General features: G+C 40.5%; 1 protein-coding gene across 1 annotated transcript in view; it reads left to right on the top strand.

Annotated features, from left to right (window-relative positions):
- The window catches only part of ARID2 (AT-rich interaction domain 2), a 197,559-nt gene that overhangs the window by 96,869 nt on the left and 82,179 nt on the right, over positions 1 to 18,511 (top strand). Inside the window, exon 4 of the mRNA XM_081084769.1 lies at positions 12,429 to 12,562. Within this exon, the coding sequence (XP_080940895.1) occupies positions 12,429 to 12,562 (134 nt within the window). The remainder of the gene's footprint in view (positions 1 to 12,428; positions 12,563 to 18,511) is intronic.

The following is an 18,511-nucleotide window of genomic DNA, read 5'->3' as shown; positions in this document are numbered from 1 at the left end:
CTTGTTTTTTTCATAAAAAAGAAACCCACATCTACATATTGAAAGGACTGTAGGATACTCGGGGATATTGATATTAAGCAGTCAGTTTTGAGTCACATCCTTGTAAAATTGTTAGACTTTAAAGGTAAAGAAAAAATTCCGAGAGCCTCCAGTGGGGTAAAAAGACCAAAGAACCTACATGGCTTGAGAATTATATTGGCATAGACTTCTAAATAAAAACATACAAAGCAAAGTAACAATGGAGCAGTGTTTTCAAGAAACTATAGGGATAAAGAACGTGAGCCATGAATTTTACATACAGGATGGAGCAAAAGTAGGTTTATAATTGTGAGTATGGGAAATATGGAATTCATTCTTGTATTATTATTGTATTATTTTCCATATGAACAACCGTAAACCTATTTTTGTCCTACTCTGTAAAACTGTTTTTCAAATATCAATAATAGAAAAGGACTTAAACATGCGAAACTCGGAATTCTATACACATGAATTGAGGAAACTCCTAAAGCAGTGGTTGCCAACCTTTTGGATCTCATGGACCACCACCACTGGTTGGCGTCTGCTGCTCCAAAGGTTTCCTTAAATCATTGGTCGCCAACCTTTTGGATCTCACGGTGGTCTGCACACCACTGGTGGTGATTGCTGTACTAGAGCATGATCTTTATCCAACTATTAATTGACTAATAAAACATCAAAGAATTTATAATGAGTATTAAATATATTTAACTATAGATCTAAGACTGAAATATAGGTGGCAACAAAAGTGAAAGAATTCTGTATAATAAAACCCTAATATGCACATCAACTGAACGGTGGAACGACTGGCAGAATGACTGGTTGCTATGATGTGCACTGATCACCAGGGGGCAGACGCTCAATGCAGGAGCTGTTACCAACTGGAGGCAGCTCCTGTGTTGAGTGTCTGTCCCCTGAGAGGGAGATGACTGGCAGCGGTGATCGGGGGGGTGGGGCTGTCCAGCAGGCGATGCTAGGCCGCCAGCCAAGGCAGGCGCCAGCGGGTCCCCCCCAATTGCCCCACCCACCAGTCACCCTGCAGATGGCCCTGATCACCGGCCAGGCCTAGGGACCCTACCCAATATATTGGGAACAGTCTCTTAGATTTAAAAATTAAAACCTGGCAAGGCTACTCTAACACTGAAAAACAGGATGATGCAGCGATGATATGTGTGGCCTCTGGCTTGCACATTTTGTGGTCAGCCCTGATTCTGACACTTACCTGTGTGACCAGCCAATTACTTAACTTCTCTCTGCTTCAGTTTATCCACCCATAAGGTGGCGAAAATGGTACTACTGCCTCCGAAGGGTCGTGTTATGTACTACTTTTTATAATCAGGGCAAAAAAATGTAGTTGCCCATATGAGAGCAAGATGCCTTTCACCTGTATGAAAAGTATGGTCACTGGTGCATGCCGCGTCCCAGATTGCGAGAGGGATGTCCAACTGCCAGTTTAGGCCTGACATCCCCCAAAGGGGTCCTGGATTGTGAGAGGGCACAGGCCAGGCTGAGGAACCCCCTCTCTCTCCTCCCCTACCCCTCCGTTCACAAATTTCATGCACCGGGCCTCTAGTAATATATAAAGCTTACATATTCTTGCAAAGTATAAATAATCTATATTATAAAGAGCTAATATATGCAAATTAGGCCAGGACTCCATAACGGGTCACAACCAGACAGGAGGAGGTTGCTCGCACAGGTGAGTCCTGGAGCGGAGACGAGACAGAGGCAGGGGGGCCTGCCTGAGCCATCATGGTGGCTCAGGTGGCCCCGGAGCAGACACAGGAAGGGGGGCCAGGGGACGCTACAAGTCAGGCGTGGGTCCTGGCCCTCCACGGCACCAGTCCAGCCTCCCATGGCACTGATCCAGCCTGACTCCCACAGCAGCTGGTGCTGCGCGAGTCAGGCGCAGGTCCCGGCTTCCTGGGCACCATCCAGCCAGACTCCCAGAGCGGCCAGCCCTGCACGAGACAGGCTTGGGTCCTGGCCCCCTGTGGAGTGCCTCCTCACATGGTGGACTGACTCCTGGCCGCCTGTGGCACCATCCAGCCTGACTCCCATGGCGGCCGGTGCTGCACGAGTTAGGTACGGGTCCCGGCACCCTGTGGAGTGCCTCCTCACACGGTGGGAGGCGGGGAACCTTTTTGCGCAATTTCAGTTGTGTGCTAGGCCTCTAGTCCTATCTAATAATAGATAAACATGGTAATTAACTGTACCTCCGACACGCTTCCCATTGGCTAATCAGGGCGATATGCAAATTAACTGCCAACCAAGATGGCGGCCGCCAGTCAGGCAGCTGAAGCAAACAGGAGGTTTGCTTGCTCCAGTGAAGGAGGAAGCCAAGGTTCCCCACCTGCTGCTACTGGGCTCTGAGCTGCAGTCTAAGAAACAATGTTGCAATTACAGAAGCTAAACAAACCCCATGCTTTCAGCCAGCCGGCTGAGCTGGAGTTGCAACAGTGTTTCAATTATAGAACCCAAACAAACCAGATACCTGCTTTCAGCAGCTGAGGCCTCAGAGCTGTAGCTGAGCCTCAGAGCTAAAGCCGGCTCTCAGCTCCAGTGACAGCCATAGAAGGTAAATAAATCCCAGAATAATAATAATAAAAAAAAAAGAACAAAAGGAGAGGTTGAGAGCTTCAGTCACCCGCCAGCCTGAAAACGCCCCTCAGCCCCTCACCCAGACTGGCCAGGCACCCCAGTGGGGACCCCCACCCTGAAGGGGGTGTGACCAGCTGCAAACAGCCATCATCCCCTCATCCAGGCTGGCCAGGCACCCCAGTGGGGAACCCCACCCTGAAGGGGGTGTGACCAGCTGCAAACAGCCATCAGCCCCTGATCCAGGCTGGCCAGGCACCCCAGTGGGGACCCCCACCCTGATCCAGGACATTCTTCAGGGCAAACCAGCCGTCCCCCACCCCTGCACCAGGCCTCTATCCTATATAGTAAAAGGGTAATATGCCTCCCAGCACCGGGATCAGCGGAGCCACGAGGCCTTCCGAACCTAGGATCAGCGGAGCCGCGAGGCCTCACAACCCAGGATCAGCAGAGCAGCAAGGCCTCCCAGCACCGGGATCAGCGGAGCAGCGAGGCCTCACTGCCCCTGTGTCAAGCGGAGCCGCGAGGCTTCCCAGCACCGGGATCAGCGGAACCGCGAGGCCTCCTGGCCCCTGGAGCAGCGTGACAGGGGGCAGTGCCCAAACCCCCTGATCACCCTATGGCTCTGTGTGTGACGGGGTGGGGCCACAACCTCCCTATCCGCCCTGCTCTGTTCGTGACATTGGAAGGCGCCCCAACCCCCTGATCAGCCCTGATCTGTGCCTGATAGGAGGGAGCTCCCCAACCCCTTAATCGGCCCTGCTCTGTGTGTGACGGGGTGCGGCGCCCCAGCCCCACCATGGGCCCTGCTCTGTGTGTGATGGGGTGGAGCCGCAACCTCCCCATCGGCCCTGCCCTGAGTGTTACAGGGGGTAGTGCCCCTACCCCCTGATCGGCCCTGCTCTGTGTGTGACAGGGGGTGGTGCCCCAACTCCCCTATCGGCCCTACTCTTTCCGTGACTGGGTGGAGCTCCCCAACCCCCTGATTGGCCCTGCTCTGTGCGTGACAGGGGAAGCTCCCCAACCCCCTGATCGGCCCTGCTGTGTGCGTGACAGGGGGGAGCTCCCCAATCTCCTGATCGGCCAGCTCTGTGTGTGACAGGGTATGGAGCCCCAACCCCCCTGATGGGCCCTGCTGTGTGCATGACAGGGGGCGGCACCCCAACTCCCCAATCGGCCCTGCTCTGAGCCTGACCAGGTGCTGCACCTAGGGATTGGGCCTGCCCTCTGCCACCCGGAGCGGGCCTAAGCCAGCAGGTCGTTATCTCCCAAGGGGTCCCAGACTGTGAGAGGGCACAAGTGGGACTGAGGGACACTCACACCCCCCCCCCCTCCAGTGCACAAATTTTTGTGCACTGGGCCTCTATATATATAAAACGCTATTATGCAAATAGACTGAACGGCAGAGCAGCCGATCGCTATGACATGTGCTGACCACCAGGAGGTGCGTGGGGGGGGGGACCTGTCATTGGTTCGCCATCACTGGTGTAGAGTAATCTTGTTTGTTGGTCCTTGCAATTCACTGCTTTGTGTATTTCTTGCCATTCCCTCTGGCCTGCAAAGTTTCTGTTGAGAAATCAGCTGACAGTTGTATGGGCACTCCTTTGTAGGTAACTAACTGCTTTTCTCTTCCCGCTTTTAAGATTGGTAACTTACCAAGATTGCCAGCTCTTTTAAGTACTCTTTAATAAGATAGCCATTCAGTCTCTGTGGTACAAAATATTTTTTAGTCACTTCACATCTCATTATGAAAAACGTATTTCAAAGACTTTGATTTTATACAATTGACAATATTGAAATTATCCTGTAGTATTTTGGTACTTCTGTCTTCAACTGCTTTGCTATATTACTCTGTCTGTTAATGATGCAGTCAAGGTTTTCTCATGTCTAAACTTACTTTATAGCCTTCTCTTCCCTCCACCTTACCTCTTTTGCTCCCCCCACCCCTCATTCTCTTTCATCTCCCTCTATCCCCTCCTCCATGGCTTTCCGTTTCCAGTTACAAGCATGCACTGTGTCATTGTGGCTTTAAGTAAAATTAACATATTTTTCTGAAAAATCTTTTTCTAAAAAAGCCATTTGTGCCTTGGTGTGGCTCAGTTAGTTAAACATATTCCCGTGCACTGAAAGATCACCAGTTCGATTTCTAGTCAAGGCTAATAGCCGGGTTGCAGATTTGATCCCCAGTTAGGATGCATGCAGGAAGCAACTAATTGATGTTTTTCTCTGTTTCTCTCCCTCTCCCTTCCTCTCTCTAAAACCAATAACAATATTTTTTAAAAAAATAAAAGCCATCTGCTTATGAGAATTTATCTGCTCTGGTACATCTTTCCTTTAATGACTCACTAAAAAGTAGTTCTTCATGAATTAAATTTTTGAAAGAGAATCTGTCTAGTAAATACTCTAAACCTGGATATCTTAGAAACATCCGTACTTGAGTTCATCTATATAGAAAACCTCCCACCTAGTGTAATGTGCTTGAATCCTTGTTTCTTCAACTCTTTAGTGTTTTTGTTTTTTTTAATCATTTGCCAACAGTATTTTGTTTTCTTGGCATATTTTCCATGTATTAGCCACTTTTATGAGAAAATGAAATGTTTCCCCAGTGATCAAAAGTTAGCCATTGAAAGACTCCTGTAAATATTTATCAATACACTTACTTGAAATAATCTATATCTTTACACTTGATGAAGTTTTGATTAAGTTTCAATGCCTTAAAAAATTCTGATGAGAAAAATGTAGAGGTTTTTCTTCACATTCCAGATGTTTAGATCTTACTTATCTTCACTAACATAATCAGTATAGCATTAGCTTAGGACAAGGTTCCTCATCAGCTTCAGGGCATGTAAATTTACAATTAAGATAATTTGGTAATTTAGAAATATTTTGATCTACTACTTTCATATCTGATTCCATTGCCATTGTTGTTACTTCATAGTATTGTTGATAAAGAGTTTAGGTGAGAAATGTAAGCTCTGCCATTTTCCTGTTTATTTTTGCTTGCATTATTCACACTGTGGTTTCTATGAAGGAATTTATTTAAAATTTTTATCATTTCTGTGAAGGATACCTGAGTTAAATAAGATGTTATCTTTAAATCCACTAAAGCTGGACATCCATTAACAGCCATGGCATCTAATGAATTATTAAGGTTCCACTGGTCAAAAGTTAATGGATGAATGAGAATTCCACTATTAGCCCTTTCACATTGTCTCACATATGAGTGCCTGATATTTTGAGTGAGGGAGGAGGCAGTGTCAATCCATAAATGTCTTTTCCTATTGGAGTATCTTTTGTGTGTACCCAGTTTGAAGGTTATTCCTCTACAGAAGCAAGAACCCTGGATTAAGTTGAGGTGTAATGTTTTGAGAAAGCCTATATTGGTAAAAGAGATAGATTGGGAATTCTTTGTTATGCATGGCAAAACAAGGGGCCATAGGGCAGATCCAAAAGTAGAAATATTCTGTAATTGTTTATTATAAATTAATTTCTTTCAATTAGGCATGGATACTTCATTTTATTAAATAACTATGACTAAATAACCTTTGACATCCTTTGTTTAGATAAAATCATTATTTTCTTCAATCTGCAGGTGAGTTTAATATTATGAAATTTTCAATACTGAACTCTCATTGGATTTATGCAATAAAATCTTCAGTCTTTTGTATGTGTGTTTAAGATATATATCAATAGGTTGTTTTTTCTAGTATTATGTAATGTTTTTTAACTGCAATTTTAATGAAATTTATCAGTATTGCTAGATTTGTTTTTAGGGGGCTTCTAATATTTTCTGTAATTGGAAACATTTTACATAGTGGAAATGTCTGGGGTTTTTTTTTTTTTGAAAGTTTGAGATGGTCACTATTTTTCTGATTTTAAAATTTTTTACATTATCAAATATACTTACAACAAAAGCTTAATACATACAAGCTTACACCAAAATAAGAAAAAATAAAACTCTGCTAATACCTTTGATGCCCTTTATGTTTCTTTTTTTTAAAATTATCATCTGAAGACGTGCTTATTGATTTTAGAGAGAGAAACATCTATGTGAGAGAGAAATATTAATCGGTTGTCTTCCTATACACACCGTGATCTGGAATCAAACCTGCAAGCACTCTGTGTATGGGACAGCACTCTAACCAACTGAGCCACACCAGCCAGGGTTTTTTTTGTTTTGTTTAGTTTTTAATTGCATGCTTATTTTCTAGGTGATAATTATTATCTAGCTTTTCTTTGTGTTTTTACTACAACCTTGCCTATTAATAAACATCTTTAAATTTGTTTTGCTTGTTTTTGATATATATACATATATCTATCTATCTATCTATACATATATATATATATATATATATATATATATATATACATGTATATATATGGAATCATAATGTATTTTTCTGAAATGATTATTTCACTTAAGTTTGTTATTGATTGCCCTTTGTCATTATTCCATATTAGTTTATTTTTTCACTGCCATATAATATTTCATTGCATGAATATGCCCCAGTGTTTTATTTATGCTATCATTTATGAATATGTCAGTTGTTTTCAGTTTTATAGAGTATACTAGAGGCCTGGTGCATGAAAATTCATGCACTGGAGGAGAGTCCCTAAGTTCAGCCTGCCCCCTCTCACAGTCTGGGAGCCCTCAGGGGCAGGAGATGACCCAGCGATCAGGGGAAGGTGACACGCCCATAACACCTCTGCTGCTGCCACTGCCAGCAGTTCAAGCCTTGGCTGGCCCTGGTTACCTGAGCCTTGGCCAATCCTGGGCGGCTGGGCAGCTGACATCCAAGGCTTGCCTGTGCTTCAGGCCAGCACTGGGCGGCTGAGGGGCGGAGAGCGGGTCCGGCTGCACCTTGCACCTGCCACCCCTCCCCCAAGTGGGACTGAAAGGACTGGGGGACTCTGGCAGGGCTGAGGGGACTGGGCACCGCCATCTTGTAGCTATGGGTGCCACCGTCTTTGTGCTGGTGTGACAGTCAATTTGCACATTCCCTCTTTATTAGATGGTATGCATAAGAGTATAATTGCTACATCAAAGGGAATTCTTGTTTTTTTCCTTTTCTTTGCCTATTATGTACATTAATATTTTTATTTCCCTATATTGATTTGGAAAGTAATTATCCAAATTTTAATTTTGCTGTTAAGCATGAAAAAAATTAGCAACATTGCCAACAATAAATTTTCCTTAATATTAACTATGAGAGGAAACCATTTTGTTTTGCTTTCTGTATAAATAACACAGTGTACAGTTTTAATTCTTCTTACTACTACTGCCTTCTCCTTTGTTTTTGTGGAAAAGTTCTTTAACTTCATATCAGGAGTATCATTTTCAAACTAATAATTTTACATTTTTATTACATTCTCCTTTTGTAATTACCAATGACATTTGCATTCTCCTTTGTAATGTAACAGTTATGGTTGAGACTAATGTCTTGAGTTTAAATGGTCTCTGTGCACATCATCAATTATCTGTTTTAATCATTCCTTAATACGTACCAATTAGAATACTTATTTGACTGTTGTTTTTTCTAGAGAGCTGTATGGCTTTATTTCTTCTGAGTCATTACATATCTGAAAGTGAATTTCTGTTTTCTTATTTGAGCAACATGATTGGGTATGAATTTCTAATCAAAGGAAATAACTTTTCTCTTCAAAAGTCTGATATTTGTTTATTATCATCTAGGAATTAAGTTTGAAGTGAAGTCAAGCCTAGTTCAACTGTTTCATGTAACTTACGGAGGGTAGGGGCGGTTCTGCCTACTTTCTATTTTAGAAAAAATTTTTGAGTTGTATTGTAATGAGAGAATGTGCCTTATATAATAGTTAATCTTAATATTTGCTGTTTTCTGTTTGAATTGATAAAATGATCAGTAAAGGAAAATCACTGTATGTGTAATAAATTAATCTTATTGGTGATTATATTCAAATCTTCTATAACCTAAATTGTTTTGTGTCTTCTTAATCTGTCATACAACTAGAGGTTAAAATTTCCCACATTCGTAACAGTGTTACCCATATTATTTGATGCTATTTTGAATGTACTCTTTCCCCCACTCCTGATTATTTTAGTCACACTTACGCTTTTTATTTTTTAAAAAATATATTTTTATTGATTTCAGAGAAGGAGGGAGATACAGAAACATCAATTATGGGAGAGAATCATCGATCAGCTGCCTCCTGTATGCCCCACACTGGGGATTGAGCCCAAAACCTGGGCATGTGCCCTGACCAGGAATTGAACCATGATCTCTGGGTTCATAGGTTGATGCTCAACCACTGAACTGCACCTGGCCAGACTGTGTTTATTTATTAAGAGGGACAAGAGGTCAGAACTAGATGTGAAAACCTTAGTTGAACTAAGAAAGGTTGAGTCTCAATTGGAAATATTTACTATGACAATGAGAACAAGTACTGGCCCTCAAGCCAGGTAAATAAAAATTTCACAAATCATAACAATCTGAATAAACAAACCATAAATTTCAGGGGATTAGAATTATGTAAAGAACCTGCTTGAAGGAATTAGGTTAGAATGTTCCAAGGGACCAGAAGTCATATATTTTTAAAATTTTATGAAAATTTGAATTATAAAGTTTTTATATATATAGTGTATTCTCTTTATTGAGGGTACTAGAGGCCCGATGCACGAAATTCATGCACGGGTTGGGTCCCTATGCCTGGCCAGCAATCAGGGCTGATCTGTGGGGTGACCGGCAAGGTGATCTTGGCGGGGGCCCGCTAGCACCCACCTTGGCCGACCTGGTGCTGCCTGCCCACTAGCCCCATCCCCCACTGTGGGGTGATGGAGGGGGCTCCCCGCTGGCAGCCGCCTTGGCTGGCCTGGGGCCTTTGGGCTGTGGGCAGCTTCTGTGTTGAGTGTCTGCCCCCTGGTGGTCAGTGCAAGTCATAGTGACTGGTCGTTCTTCCATTCAGTTGATTTGCATATTAGGCTTTTATTATATAGGATAGTACTTGTGTTGCTGTCAGTCACTCCATATTACTTATGCTCCATTTGGGGTGTAATAGGAGGGAAAATACAATATTTATGGTCTTTTTTGTTGTTTTTAATCCTCACCCAAGGATATTTTCCCATTGATTTTCTTCTTCGTTTTTTTTTTTTTTTTTTTTTTTTTTTTTTTTTGAAGGAGTGGAAGGGAGAGGGAGAGAGAGAGTGAGAGAATATGGATGTGAGGGACACATAGATTGGTTACCTCCTGCATGCGCTCTGACTGGGCTGGGGATCAAGCCTGCAACCTAGGTACATGCCCTTGACCAGAATCAAATCTGGGACCCTTCAGTCCATAGCAAATGCTCTATATCCTCTGAGCCAAACCAGCTAGGGCTTTGTCTTTCTTTACTAGTAATGTTTTCTCTCTCAGCTGTAATAAAAAACACAAATTTTAAATCTACTGTGTTCAATTATGAGTAACAGATTTATAAAGAACATTGTAAAAATATTATTAGTGTAAGATTTTGATTTTAAAATTCTGTATTTCATTGTTGTTTTTGTTATGTTTGGCTAAAACTTATTTAATAAGGATTATCTTTAGTTTGTTTTGAACCATTGCACAGTGAGTTCAATTCTGAAAAACCATACTCTCTAAAATACCTCTGTCAATAATATTGCCTGAATGACTTCATGTGATCCTTCATTTACAGAAAATGGGTCACATAATTTTTGAGCAGCTATTTTTGTCTAAATTTATATACTGTTCTTTTTTATGATACCTGCATTAGGAATTAAAAAAGAAGAGGCCTGATTTATTTACCTATTTAAGTCTATACTGGAGAGAGAACGTCTCTTTAATCATCCTTTTGTTTTATCTTTTTGGGCTGTAAATGCTATTTGCTGGAGGACATCACCAGGATCGGGTGAAATGTGTGCAGCTGCATACTCAATGCTCAAGGGTTGTATCTGTGTGTATGTCCCTGCTTTAGTATGCTGTAGCTCTAAAAGTAAACAAAAGTGTTAGACTCATTGGCTGTCAAGCTGTCAGCTAGGAAAAGAATTCCTTCTTCTAATTGAATTTATATGGAGAACTTTGAAGGAATGAAAGGGTGGTTCAATTTTTCCCTATGTTTTAAAGATGTGATTTATTGTACCTTGTAAAACTAAAAGGGAAAAATGGGGAATGGTAATGATTTTCCATGTCATTAGTTTTTATATTTGTAAAGTTTTAGTTTCCACTCATCCTACCTTGAAAGTTTAGATTTGGTATTAAAACCAAAATAATACTTCTGAGTTCATCCTATGGTTTGTTGATACACTCCTCCCTCATCTCAGATGTCTGTTATTTAAAAAAGCAAAGATCTGGAACATTAAAATAGCTACTAATGGACTTAGTACCTGCCTGGATTAGGAATGGTAGAAGGGTAGATCTGTAAAATAACCACATCTAGAACTTTTCTATGATAAATATAAGAAATCGTATTAATCAACTTATTTGTGAAGTATAGTAACAACTTTGTTACAGTGTTGTCTTTGACAGAGAGGTATGACCAGTTGTTTCCCCATTTTAAAATTTTACTTGAGCCCTAGCTGGTTTGGCTCAGTGGATAGAGTGTCAGCCTGCAGACTGAAGGGTCCCAAGTTTGGTTCTAGTCAAGGGCACATGTGCGGGTTGCAGGCTTGATCATCAGTAGGGGGCGTGCAGGAGGCAGCCAATCAATAATTCACTATCGGTGATATTTCTATCTCTCCCTCTCCCTTCCTTTCTGGAATAAATTAAAAATAATAAAATAAAATTTTACTTGAGAACTTAATTATAAATTGGTAGGTGATGATAAATTGTGAATTTAATTCTAATTAATATTAGGAAGATTGATAATTACTCAGAAATGGTAATACAGTAGGAGATATGAGAACTGTCTCATAAATTTGTCAAAATGTATTAGGCATAAGAATTTTTTTTTTAAACAAGTTTAAAATTGTTTTTTTTTTATCGATTTCAGAGAGGAAGGCAGGGAGAGAGAGAGAGAGAGAGAGAGAGAAACATCAATGATGAGAGAGAATTATTGATTGGCTGCCTCCTGCACACCCCTTTCTGGGGATGGAGCTCTAAACCTGGGCATGTGCCCTTGACTGGAATTGAATCTGGGACCCTTCAGTCTTCAGGCCAACGTTCTAACCACTGAACCAAACCAGCCAGGGATAGGCACATGAATTTTGGATGTGAAGTTGGCTGTGCCGCTGTTTAAAATGAGCATTTCATTTCCAAAAACCTCTTCAGAGAAGAAGTGCACAGATTGAGCTTATTTCTGCATAAAAACAGAATAGTTAAATGTATCTGTAGAGACCAATTAAATTATGTATATCAATACATGTAAGTATTATACAGCTGTTTAAAAAGACTAAACTGGTACTGTATGTATTAACATGCTTAGCTTTCTAATATATGTTAAATAAAAATATGCACAGCCCTGGGCTGGTGGTTCAGTTGGTTGGAGTGCCATCCCATGCACTAAAAGGCTGTTGGTTCGATTCTGGTGAGAGCACACAACCTAGATTACAAGTTTGATCCCCAGTCGGGGTGTTTCCAGGAGGCAACCAATCAGTGTTTCTCTCTCCCTCTCCCTTCCTCTTTCTAAAATAAATTTAAAAAAACCCCACACTTTTGGAATCACTGAATTGAGTTTGTCTGCAGTATTATTGTTGAAGTGGTTATTCAACAATATAAGAGTTTTGTAGTATGCTAATATTTTTTAAAAATTTAGGGCACCTAGAAAAGGAAAACATATATAAGGTAGGAGTTCAAAAGTAAGATGTATATCTATTTTTAAATCTCTACTGTGCTGTTTTTCTATTTCAGTTACCTAGAAAAGTACGAGAAAGTTCATCATTTTGGGGAGGATGATGATGAAGTACCACCAGGCAATCCAAAGCCACAGCTTCCTATTGGTGCAATTCCATCTTCCTACAATTACCAGCAACACAGCGTATCAGGTAAATTGGAAATTGACAGGGCATAGGTCCACAGTTTTGAATTAGGAAAATAAATATTATCCAATGACTTAATCCCTTAATTAAAGACTTAATATAACGTTCAAAGATCAACATCTAATTGGTATTAAGGCCTTTCTATCATAGGATTCATGAGGTTTTTAGTTGTAGCATTTTCCAGACTTACAAATACCTTTACTTTAAAAAAAATTATCTTACTGTTGAGAGTATTACAGATATCTTCCATTATCCTCCTTTGCCCCTCTCTTTTCATCCCCCCATCCCTATCTCCCCACCTCCACCTCCCTACCAAATGCCGATACTTTTAAGTGAAGTTTTTCTCTTACTTCTTTGGCTAATAATCAGTTTAACCTTAATAGTTACTAACATGAGAAGAGAAAGATTCAGTTAGGATTAGAGAAGTCAAGAATACTTAGATAGCATCTACTAGATTTACTACAATTATTGAAATTTCCAGCACCAGAATTCCTCAGAAATGTTCCTAACTATTCAACTATTTTCTTGGTGTGGTACCAGTAATAAGATTTTCTTTCTATATTTAAGTCATTCTTGTAATAGTTACAGAGGAATCTGCAGCTAAAAAGAACAGTACTCAAGTTGGAAATAATCAGGTTGGAGTCTAATAATAAAGAGGTTCCTGAGGCAGAGTAGATGGAAGTTCTAGTGTTTAGTGAGTTTGGAGGTTGAGAATGTGATCACTAGGAAGAAAGCTCTGACGAGATAAACATGTCTTCTTTTTTTTTTTTTTTTTTAAATATATTTTATTGATTTTTCACAGAGAGGAAGGGAGAGAGAGAGAGAGTTAGAAACATCAATCAGCTGCCTCCTGCACATCTCCCACTGGGGATATGCCCGCAACCCAGGTACATGCCCTTGACCGGAATCGAACCTGGGACCTTTCAGTCCGCAGGCCGACGCTCTATCCACTGAGCCAAACCGGTTTCGGCAACATGTCTTCTTTAATTACCAACATTTGGCCTAAAAAAGAGGAGATAATGTCTTTTACAGGGGTATATTCTTTATAAAATATACAATGATCTGATATTTATTATTCTTTGTTGGTGCTAGTCCCAGTTTCTTATAGGTAATCCTTAAACTCATTTGTGCTTTTTATTGTGTATTTTTATAACAGGGTTTTCTTTTTTATAGAAGCAACATCATACAATAAATTCCTTTTTAAACTTTATAATGTATCATGGACACCTCTCCCTCTAATTTATCCTTTTTAATAGTTGTGTATTCCATAGTGAAGATGTACGTTTCTTTTTTTACTTTATTTTTGACACTTTATTTGTACTTTTCAAATTTCATTTTCTATTATCTATTTTCAAAGTTTCTTCCATGTTGAATTTGACTCCCTTTTTCTCCCCAATCAGTAAAAACTGAAGAAACAATCTGTGATCTCCTTCAGAAGAGGCTTCATATATGAGATGGTTTTATATAATTGGGGTAGATGGTGATGAATGCAAACCAAACCTACCTTAATTTTTTTTTCCAGCTTTTTACATGCCTTTAATTTATAACCTCACTTTGACTCCATAGAAAAGCCAATGTAAAAATTAAGACATCTTTTAATTAGGACAGATTATTAAGCAAGACCATCTGTATTTGATTCAAAGAACCTTTGATTATACCATTGTTCCATATTTTACCCTAATCTCAGAAATGCGTCAATATGTTTGTTAAAGTAACTATTAATTTTTCACTATCAATGGTATACAACCCAAATTTGTCTACATTTATGATGTCAAGACCTAAAAAAAATGTCTCAGAAGTAACGAGGTAGGCTCTATGGAAAGGAACAAAAAGCCATCTTTGCATGCCTGCTCAACAACACCTTTCCAAGACAACAGAGAAACAAACATCTAAAGAGATTTAAAGAAAAAAACAATTAAAATATTTATACTTAAACAAGTTGTCTTTCAAGCATGAGGGTAAAGAAAGCGATCCTTTGATATGCATTGTCTCAGAAAGTCTAGCTTCATTTTTAATGAGTAGTCATTACCTGAAGAACCAAAATTAAAGAACATTTTAAGTCACCATGTAGAAGATCTTGCTAATAGTTTAGTTGAAAATTAAATGGGGTGACTTGTTAGGTGATGTTTCCTGATCCTAACAAGGGTTAGTGGCCATTAATTATCTCATTCAGGGATATTATAGAGGTATTCTTATATTGAACGAGTCATTGTGCTAATGACTTTTAAGACCATTTTCAGCTTCATGACTCTGTGGTTCCTATATTATAAGTAACTAGTGGCCCGGTGCATGAAATTCATGTGGGAGGGGGAGTCCCTCAGCCCGGCCTGCACCCTTTCCAATCTGGGACCCCTTGGGGGATTGGGCCTAAACCAGCGGTCGGACATACCTCTCACAATCTGGGACTGCTGGCTCCTAACCGTTCACCTCCCTGCCAGCCTGCTCGCCCCCACTGTCCCCCCACTGGCCTTCTCACCCCCAGCTGCCCCAACTTGCTGGCCTGATTGCCCTCAGCTGCCCCCCTTGCCAGCCTGATCACCCCCAACTGCACCCCCCTGCTGGCCTGATCACCCCCAATGGCCCCCTTGCCGGCCTGCTCACCGCCTACTGCCACCCCCCACCCCCCACCAGCCTGCTTGGCCCCAACTGCCCCCTCCCCCCCACTGGCCTGCTTGCCCCCAACTCTCCCCCCTGCCAGCATGTTTGCCCCAAACTGCCCCTTCCGCTGGCCTGATCACACCCAGCTGCCCCCCACTGCCAGCCTGCTTGCCCCAATTGCCGCCCCTGCTGGCCTGCTTGCCCCCAACTGACACCCCCCTGCCAGCCTGATCACCCCCAACTGCCCTCCCCTCCTGGCCTGATCGCCCCTAACTGACCCTGCCTCGGCCCTGCCACTATGGCTTTGTCTGGGCAGCTGCCACGGAGCCGGCTGGGATGATCAAGGAAGCCAAGCCAGCTGGAGAGGAAGCCAAGCCTCCTGCGCCCGCTGTCCAGTTGGCTGGGGCAACCAAGGAAGCCAGGCCTCCTGCGCCCGCTCTTCGGCCGGCTTGGCTCCGTGGTTCTGGTCAGCACCGCCATCTTTGTCATGTCAATTTGCATATTCCTTCCTTCATTGGCAGTGGGTGCCGCCATCTTTGTCTAGAAGTGATGGTTAATTTGCATATTACTCTTTTATTAGATAGGATAGCATTACTGTCCATTATTGTAGCTTAAAAAGAGTTTGATGTTTGCTTTTACAGATCCTTAAACTGATCCACTTCTATGTTTGATGTTGTTTAAAGAGAATTTTTTTTCTGGATCTGGTTCTCTTTTTCCTCCTTTAATTAAAACAGATTTACTTCAAGAAACAAGATGTAAAATATTTCTGGTATTTCACAAGTCTAATGGAAATTATCTATAGAGCTATACAAGTTAAGGGAATGACAGAATTGCTTAACTGGGTGTTATAACTTCTTTCTGATAGGCTGTGTGATATGTCGGTGGTTGTTTTTTAAGGCTAATCTGAGCAGTTATGTAACATATTGCATGATTGATAAAATCAGGATTGGGAACTCATGAAAGGAAAGACACTAGGAATTAGGAATTGCTGGTGAATATCCAACTATAATATTTTTAATTTAAACTGAAAAGTTGTAGTGTTTGAGGGCAGCATTTATGAATTTTAAGGTGCTTTTTATTTTTCTAGAAGGAGCCATAGCAACATTATGACAGTGTTCTAAAAATGAACATGATTATCACTTTGTAAAATAAATTATTCATTGATGATTCTTTTTAAGTATCATTAAGAAAAATAAAGTGTGTGTGTGTTTTTTTTAAATAAACACCCAAACAGAATTACATAGTGATAGCTTAAGAGCTTTTAGGAAATTTTAGTTAAAACCTATAAAAGAGTTGGGTTTACATCTTTGATTATACAGCCTTTCTCTCCTGGTAGGTAAGTGTATTTATCTAGAGATACTTATTGTTGATATTAAAAAAAACTATTCTAAAACAATATTTTGAATAGTAGATTTTGATTGGCAGTTACCTCCAGGGTATTTGGTATAAAGTGTAGTTCTATTTATAATTTTCATAATTGAGAGAATAAATGGAATACTGTACATTGATATGGGACCAAATTTTCCTTTAAGGATAATGGTTACCTTAGCCCAATGACTTTAAATGACAAAAAATATTGAGAAGATTTTGCTTTGAACTTCAGGATTATTCAACTTTGGCATCAGTACATGTGGTTGTATCATTTATTTGCATCGTTTTTCTTGTCATAAACACCTAATCCTTTGGCTTTCCTCTTTCTCTATCCTCCCCTCCTCCCTGCCCCTTGGTATTGATTTCAATACAGTCAGTTCTGCAGAACTGTAGAGTAAAATTATTAAGGATGTTTTGTTCATCTTTTCTTACATTTTTTAAAATTAAAATTCAATTTTTTAATTAAAATAAAATTGTTTCTTTGCAATGTCTTTAGTAGAAAAATTATGGAAGGCAAAACTGAAAGATAAAAATATTGAAAATAATAGAACTATAGAGTTTCAGAGCTAACCATGATTTTAGTGATTATTTAATCCAATCCAGTTATTTTGATAAAAAAAGACCAAGTACCCTGTCCATTTACATTTTTGGTATTTAAATTTGGGAAAGTTTCATACTGGAAGATTTAGTTTTTTTAGTTCTATAAGTTGTACTTGAGCAAAAATTTTCCCTTAATTGTCTCATATTCTAACAGACATTTGCACTACAACAATCACTGTCCTATGAATGGAAAGAAAGCTCTCTAGGAACAATTCTCCTTTTCCTCTAAACCGAAAACAAAGAGATGTGGTTGCCTAATAAGTTTGTCAGCCATGATCCATTTATATAAAGTTTGAGTCAAGAATTCTATATAATAAAATCCTAATATGCAAATTGTCCTCTCGACCAGGAGTTCTACTGGGAGTTTGACTGGGTGACCCGGAGTTTGACCGCTCGCTATGATGTGCGCTGACCACCAGGGGGCGGTGCAGAACATGGTGTACATTGGCAATGTGGCGCTGGCAGCAGGTGGCAGTGGTATCTCTGCCGCGCTTCGGTCGCTGGCCAGGCCTAGGGACTGCAACTGTGCACGAATTTCGTGCACCGTGCCTCTAGTGTTGAAAATAATTTCCAATCCCATTTTGAGTATAAAACTGTAGCTGTTGGATCATATCTCCTTGGGTAGAAAAAGGGGAGGTTCTTCAAATCTTATAAGCATTTTTTTTTAAATATATTTTATTGATTCTTTACAGAGAGGAAGGGAGAGAGATAGTTAGAAACATCGATGAGACAGAAACATCGATCAGCTGCCTCCTGCACATCTCCTACTGGGGATGTGCCCGCAACCCAGGTACATGCCCTTGACCGGAATCGAACCCGGGACCTTTCAGTCTGCAGGCCGACACTCTATCCACTGAGCCAAACCGGTTTCGGCCTTATAAGCATTTTTTCCTACATTATCTTAGGAATCATTACCAAGCCTGATATAATTAAAGGACTGTTCATAATTATTTATTTATTTGTGTTGTTTCTAATTTTTTAAATTTTTAAATATTTTGGTATTTTTTTGTTTTGATTGGAGGTGTCTTTGGCAAAGTTATTCAGGTAAGGATGTATTGAATTGAGTATCAGATGTCACAGAACAATTCTAAGATCTTATTGAAAGCACTTAAAACTTGATAGACAATAAATGTAGGTTCCAATTTTTTTTCTGTTGAAGAGATTTGTTTAAAGGTTTCATGGAATCTAAAAACTCTTGCTGAGACTTGGGTTCTTATAATCAGTGACCATATGTAATATAGAAATAACAAAATCTATTCCTTTTACACAGAAGTTTTGTTAATTTTTTTCACAGGTGTTTATTTTCTGGTATTTATGAAATACTTCATTTCAAGACTAGAGGCTCAGTGCACGAAATTTGTGCATTGGGTGGGGGGAGGGGTCCCT

This window comes from Myotis nattereri, assembly GCF_964212035.1.
Source record: "Myotis nattereri genome assembly, chromosome: 2".
In the NCBI taxonomy this organism is placed as follows: domain Eukaryota; kingdom Metazoa; phylum Chordata; class Mammalia; order Chiroptera; family Vespertilionidae; genus Myotis; species Myotis nattereri.
This window is presented reverse-complemented; position numbering and strand designations above follow the sequence as displayed.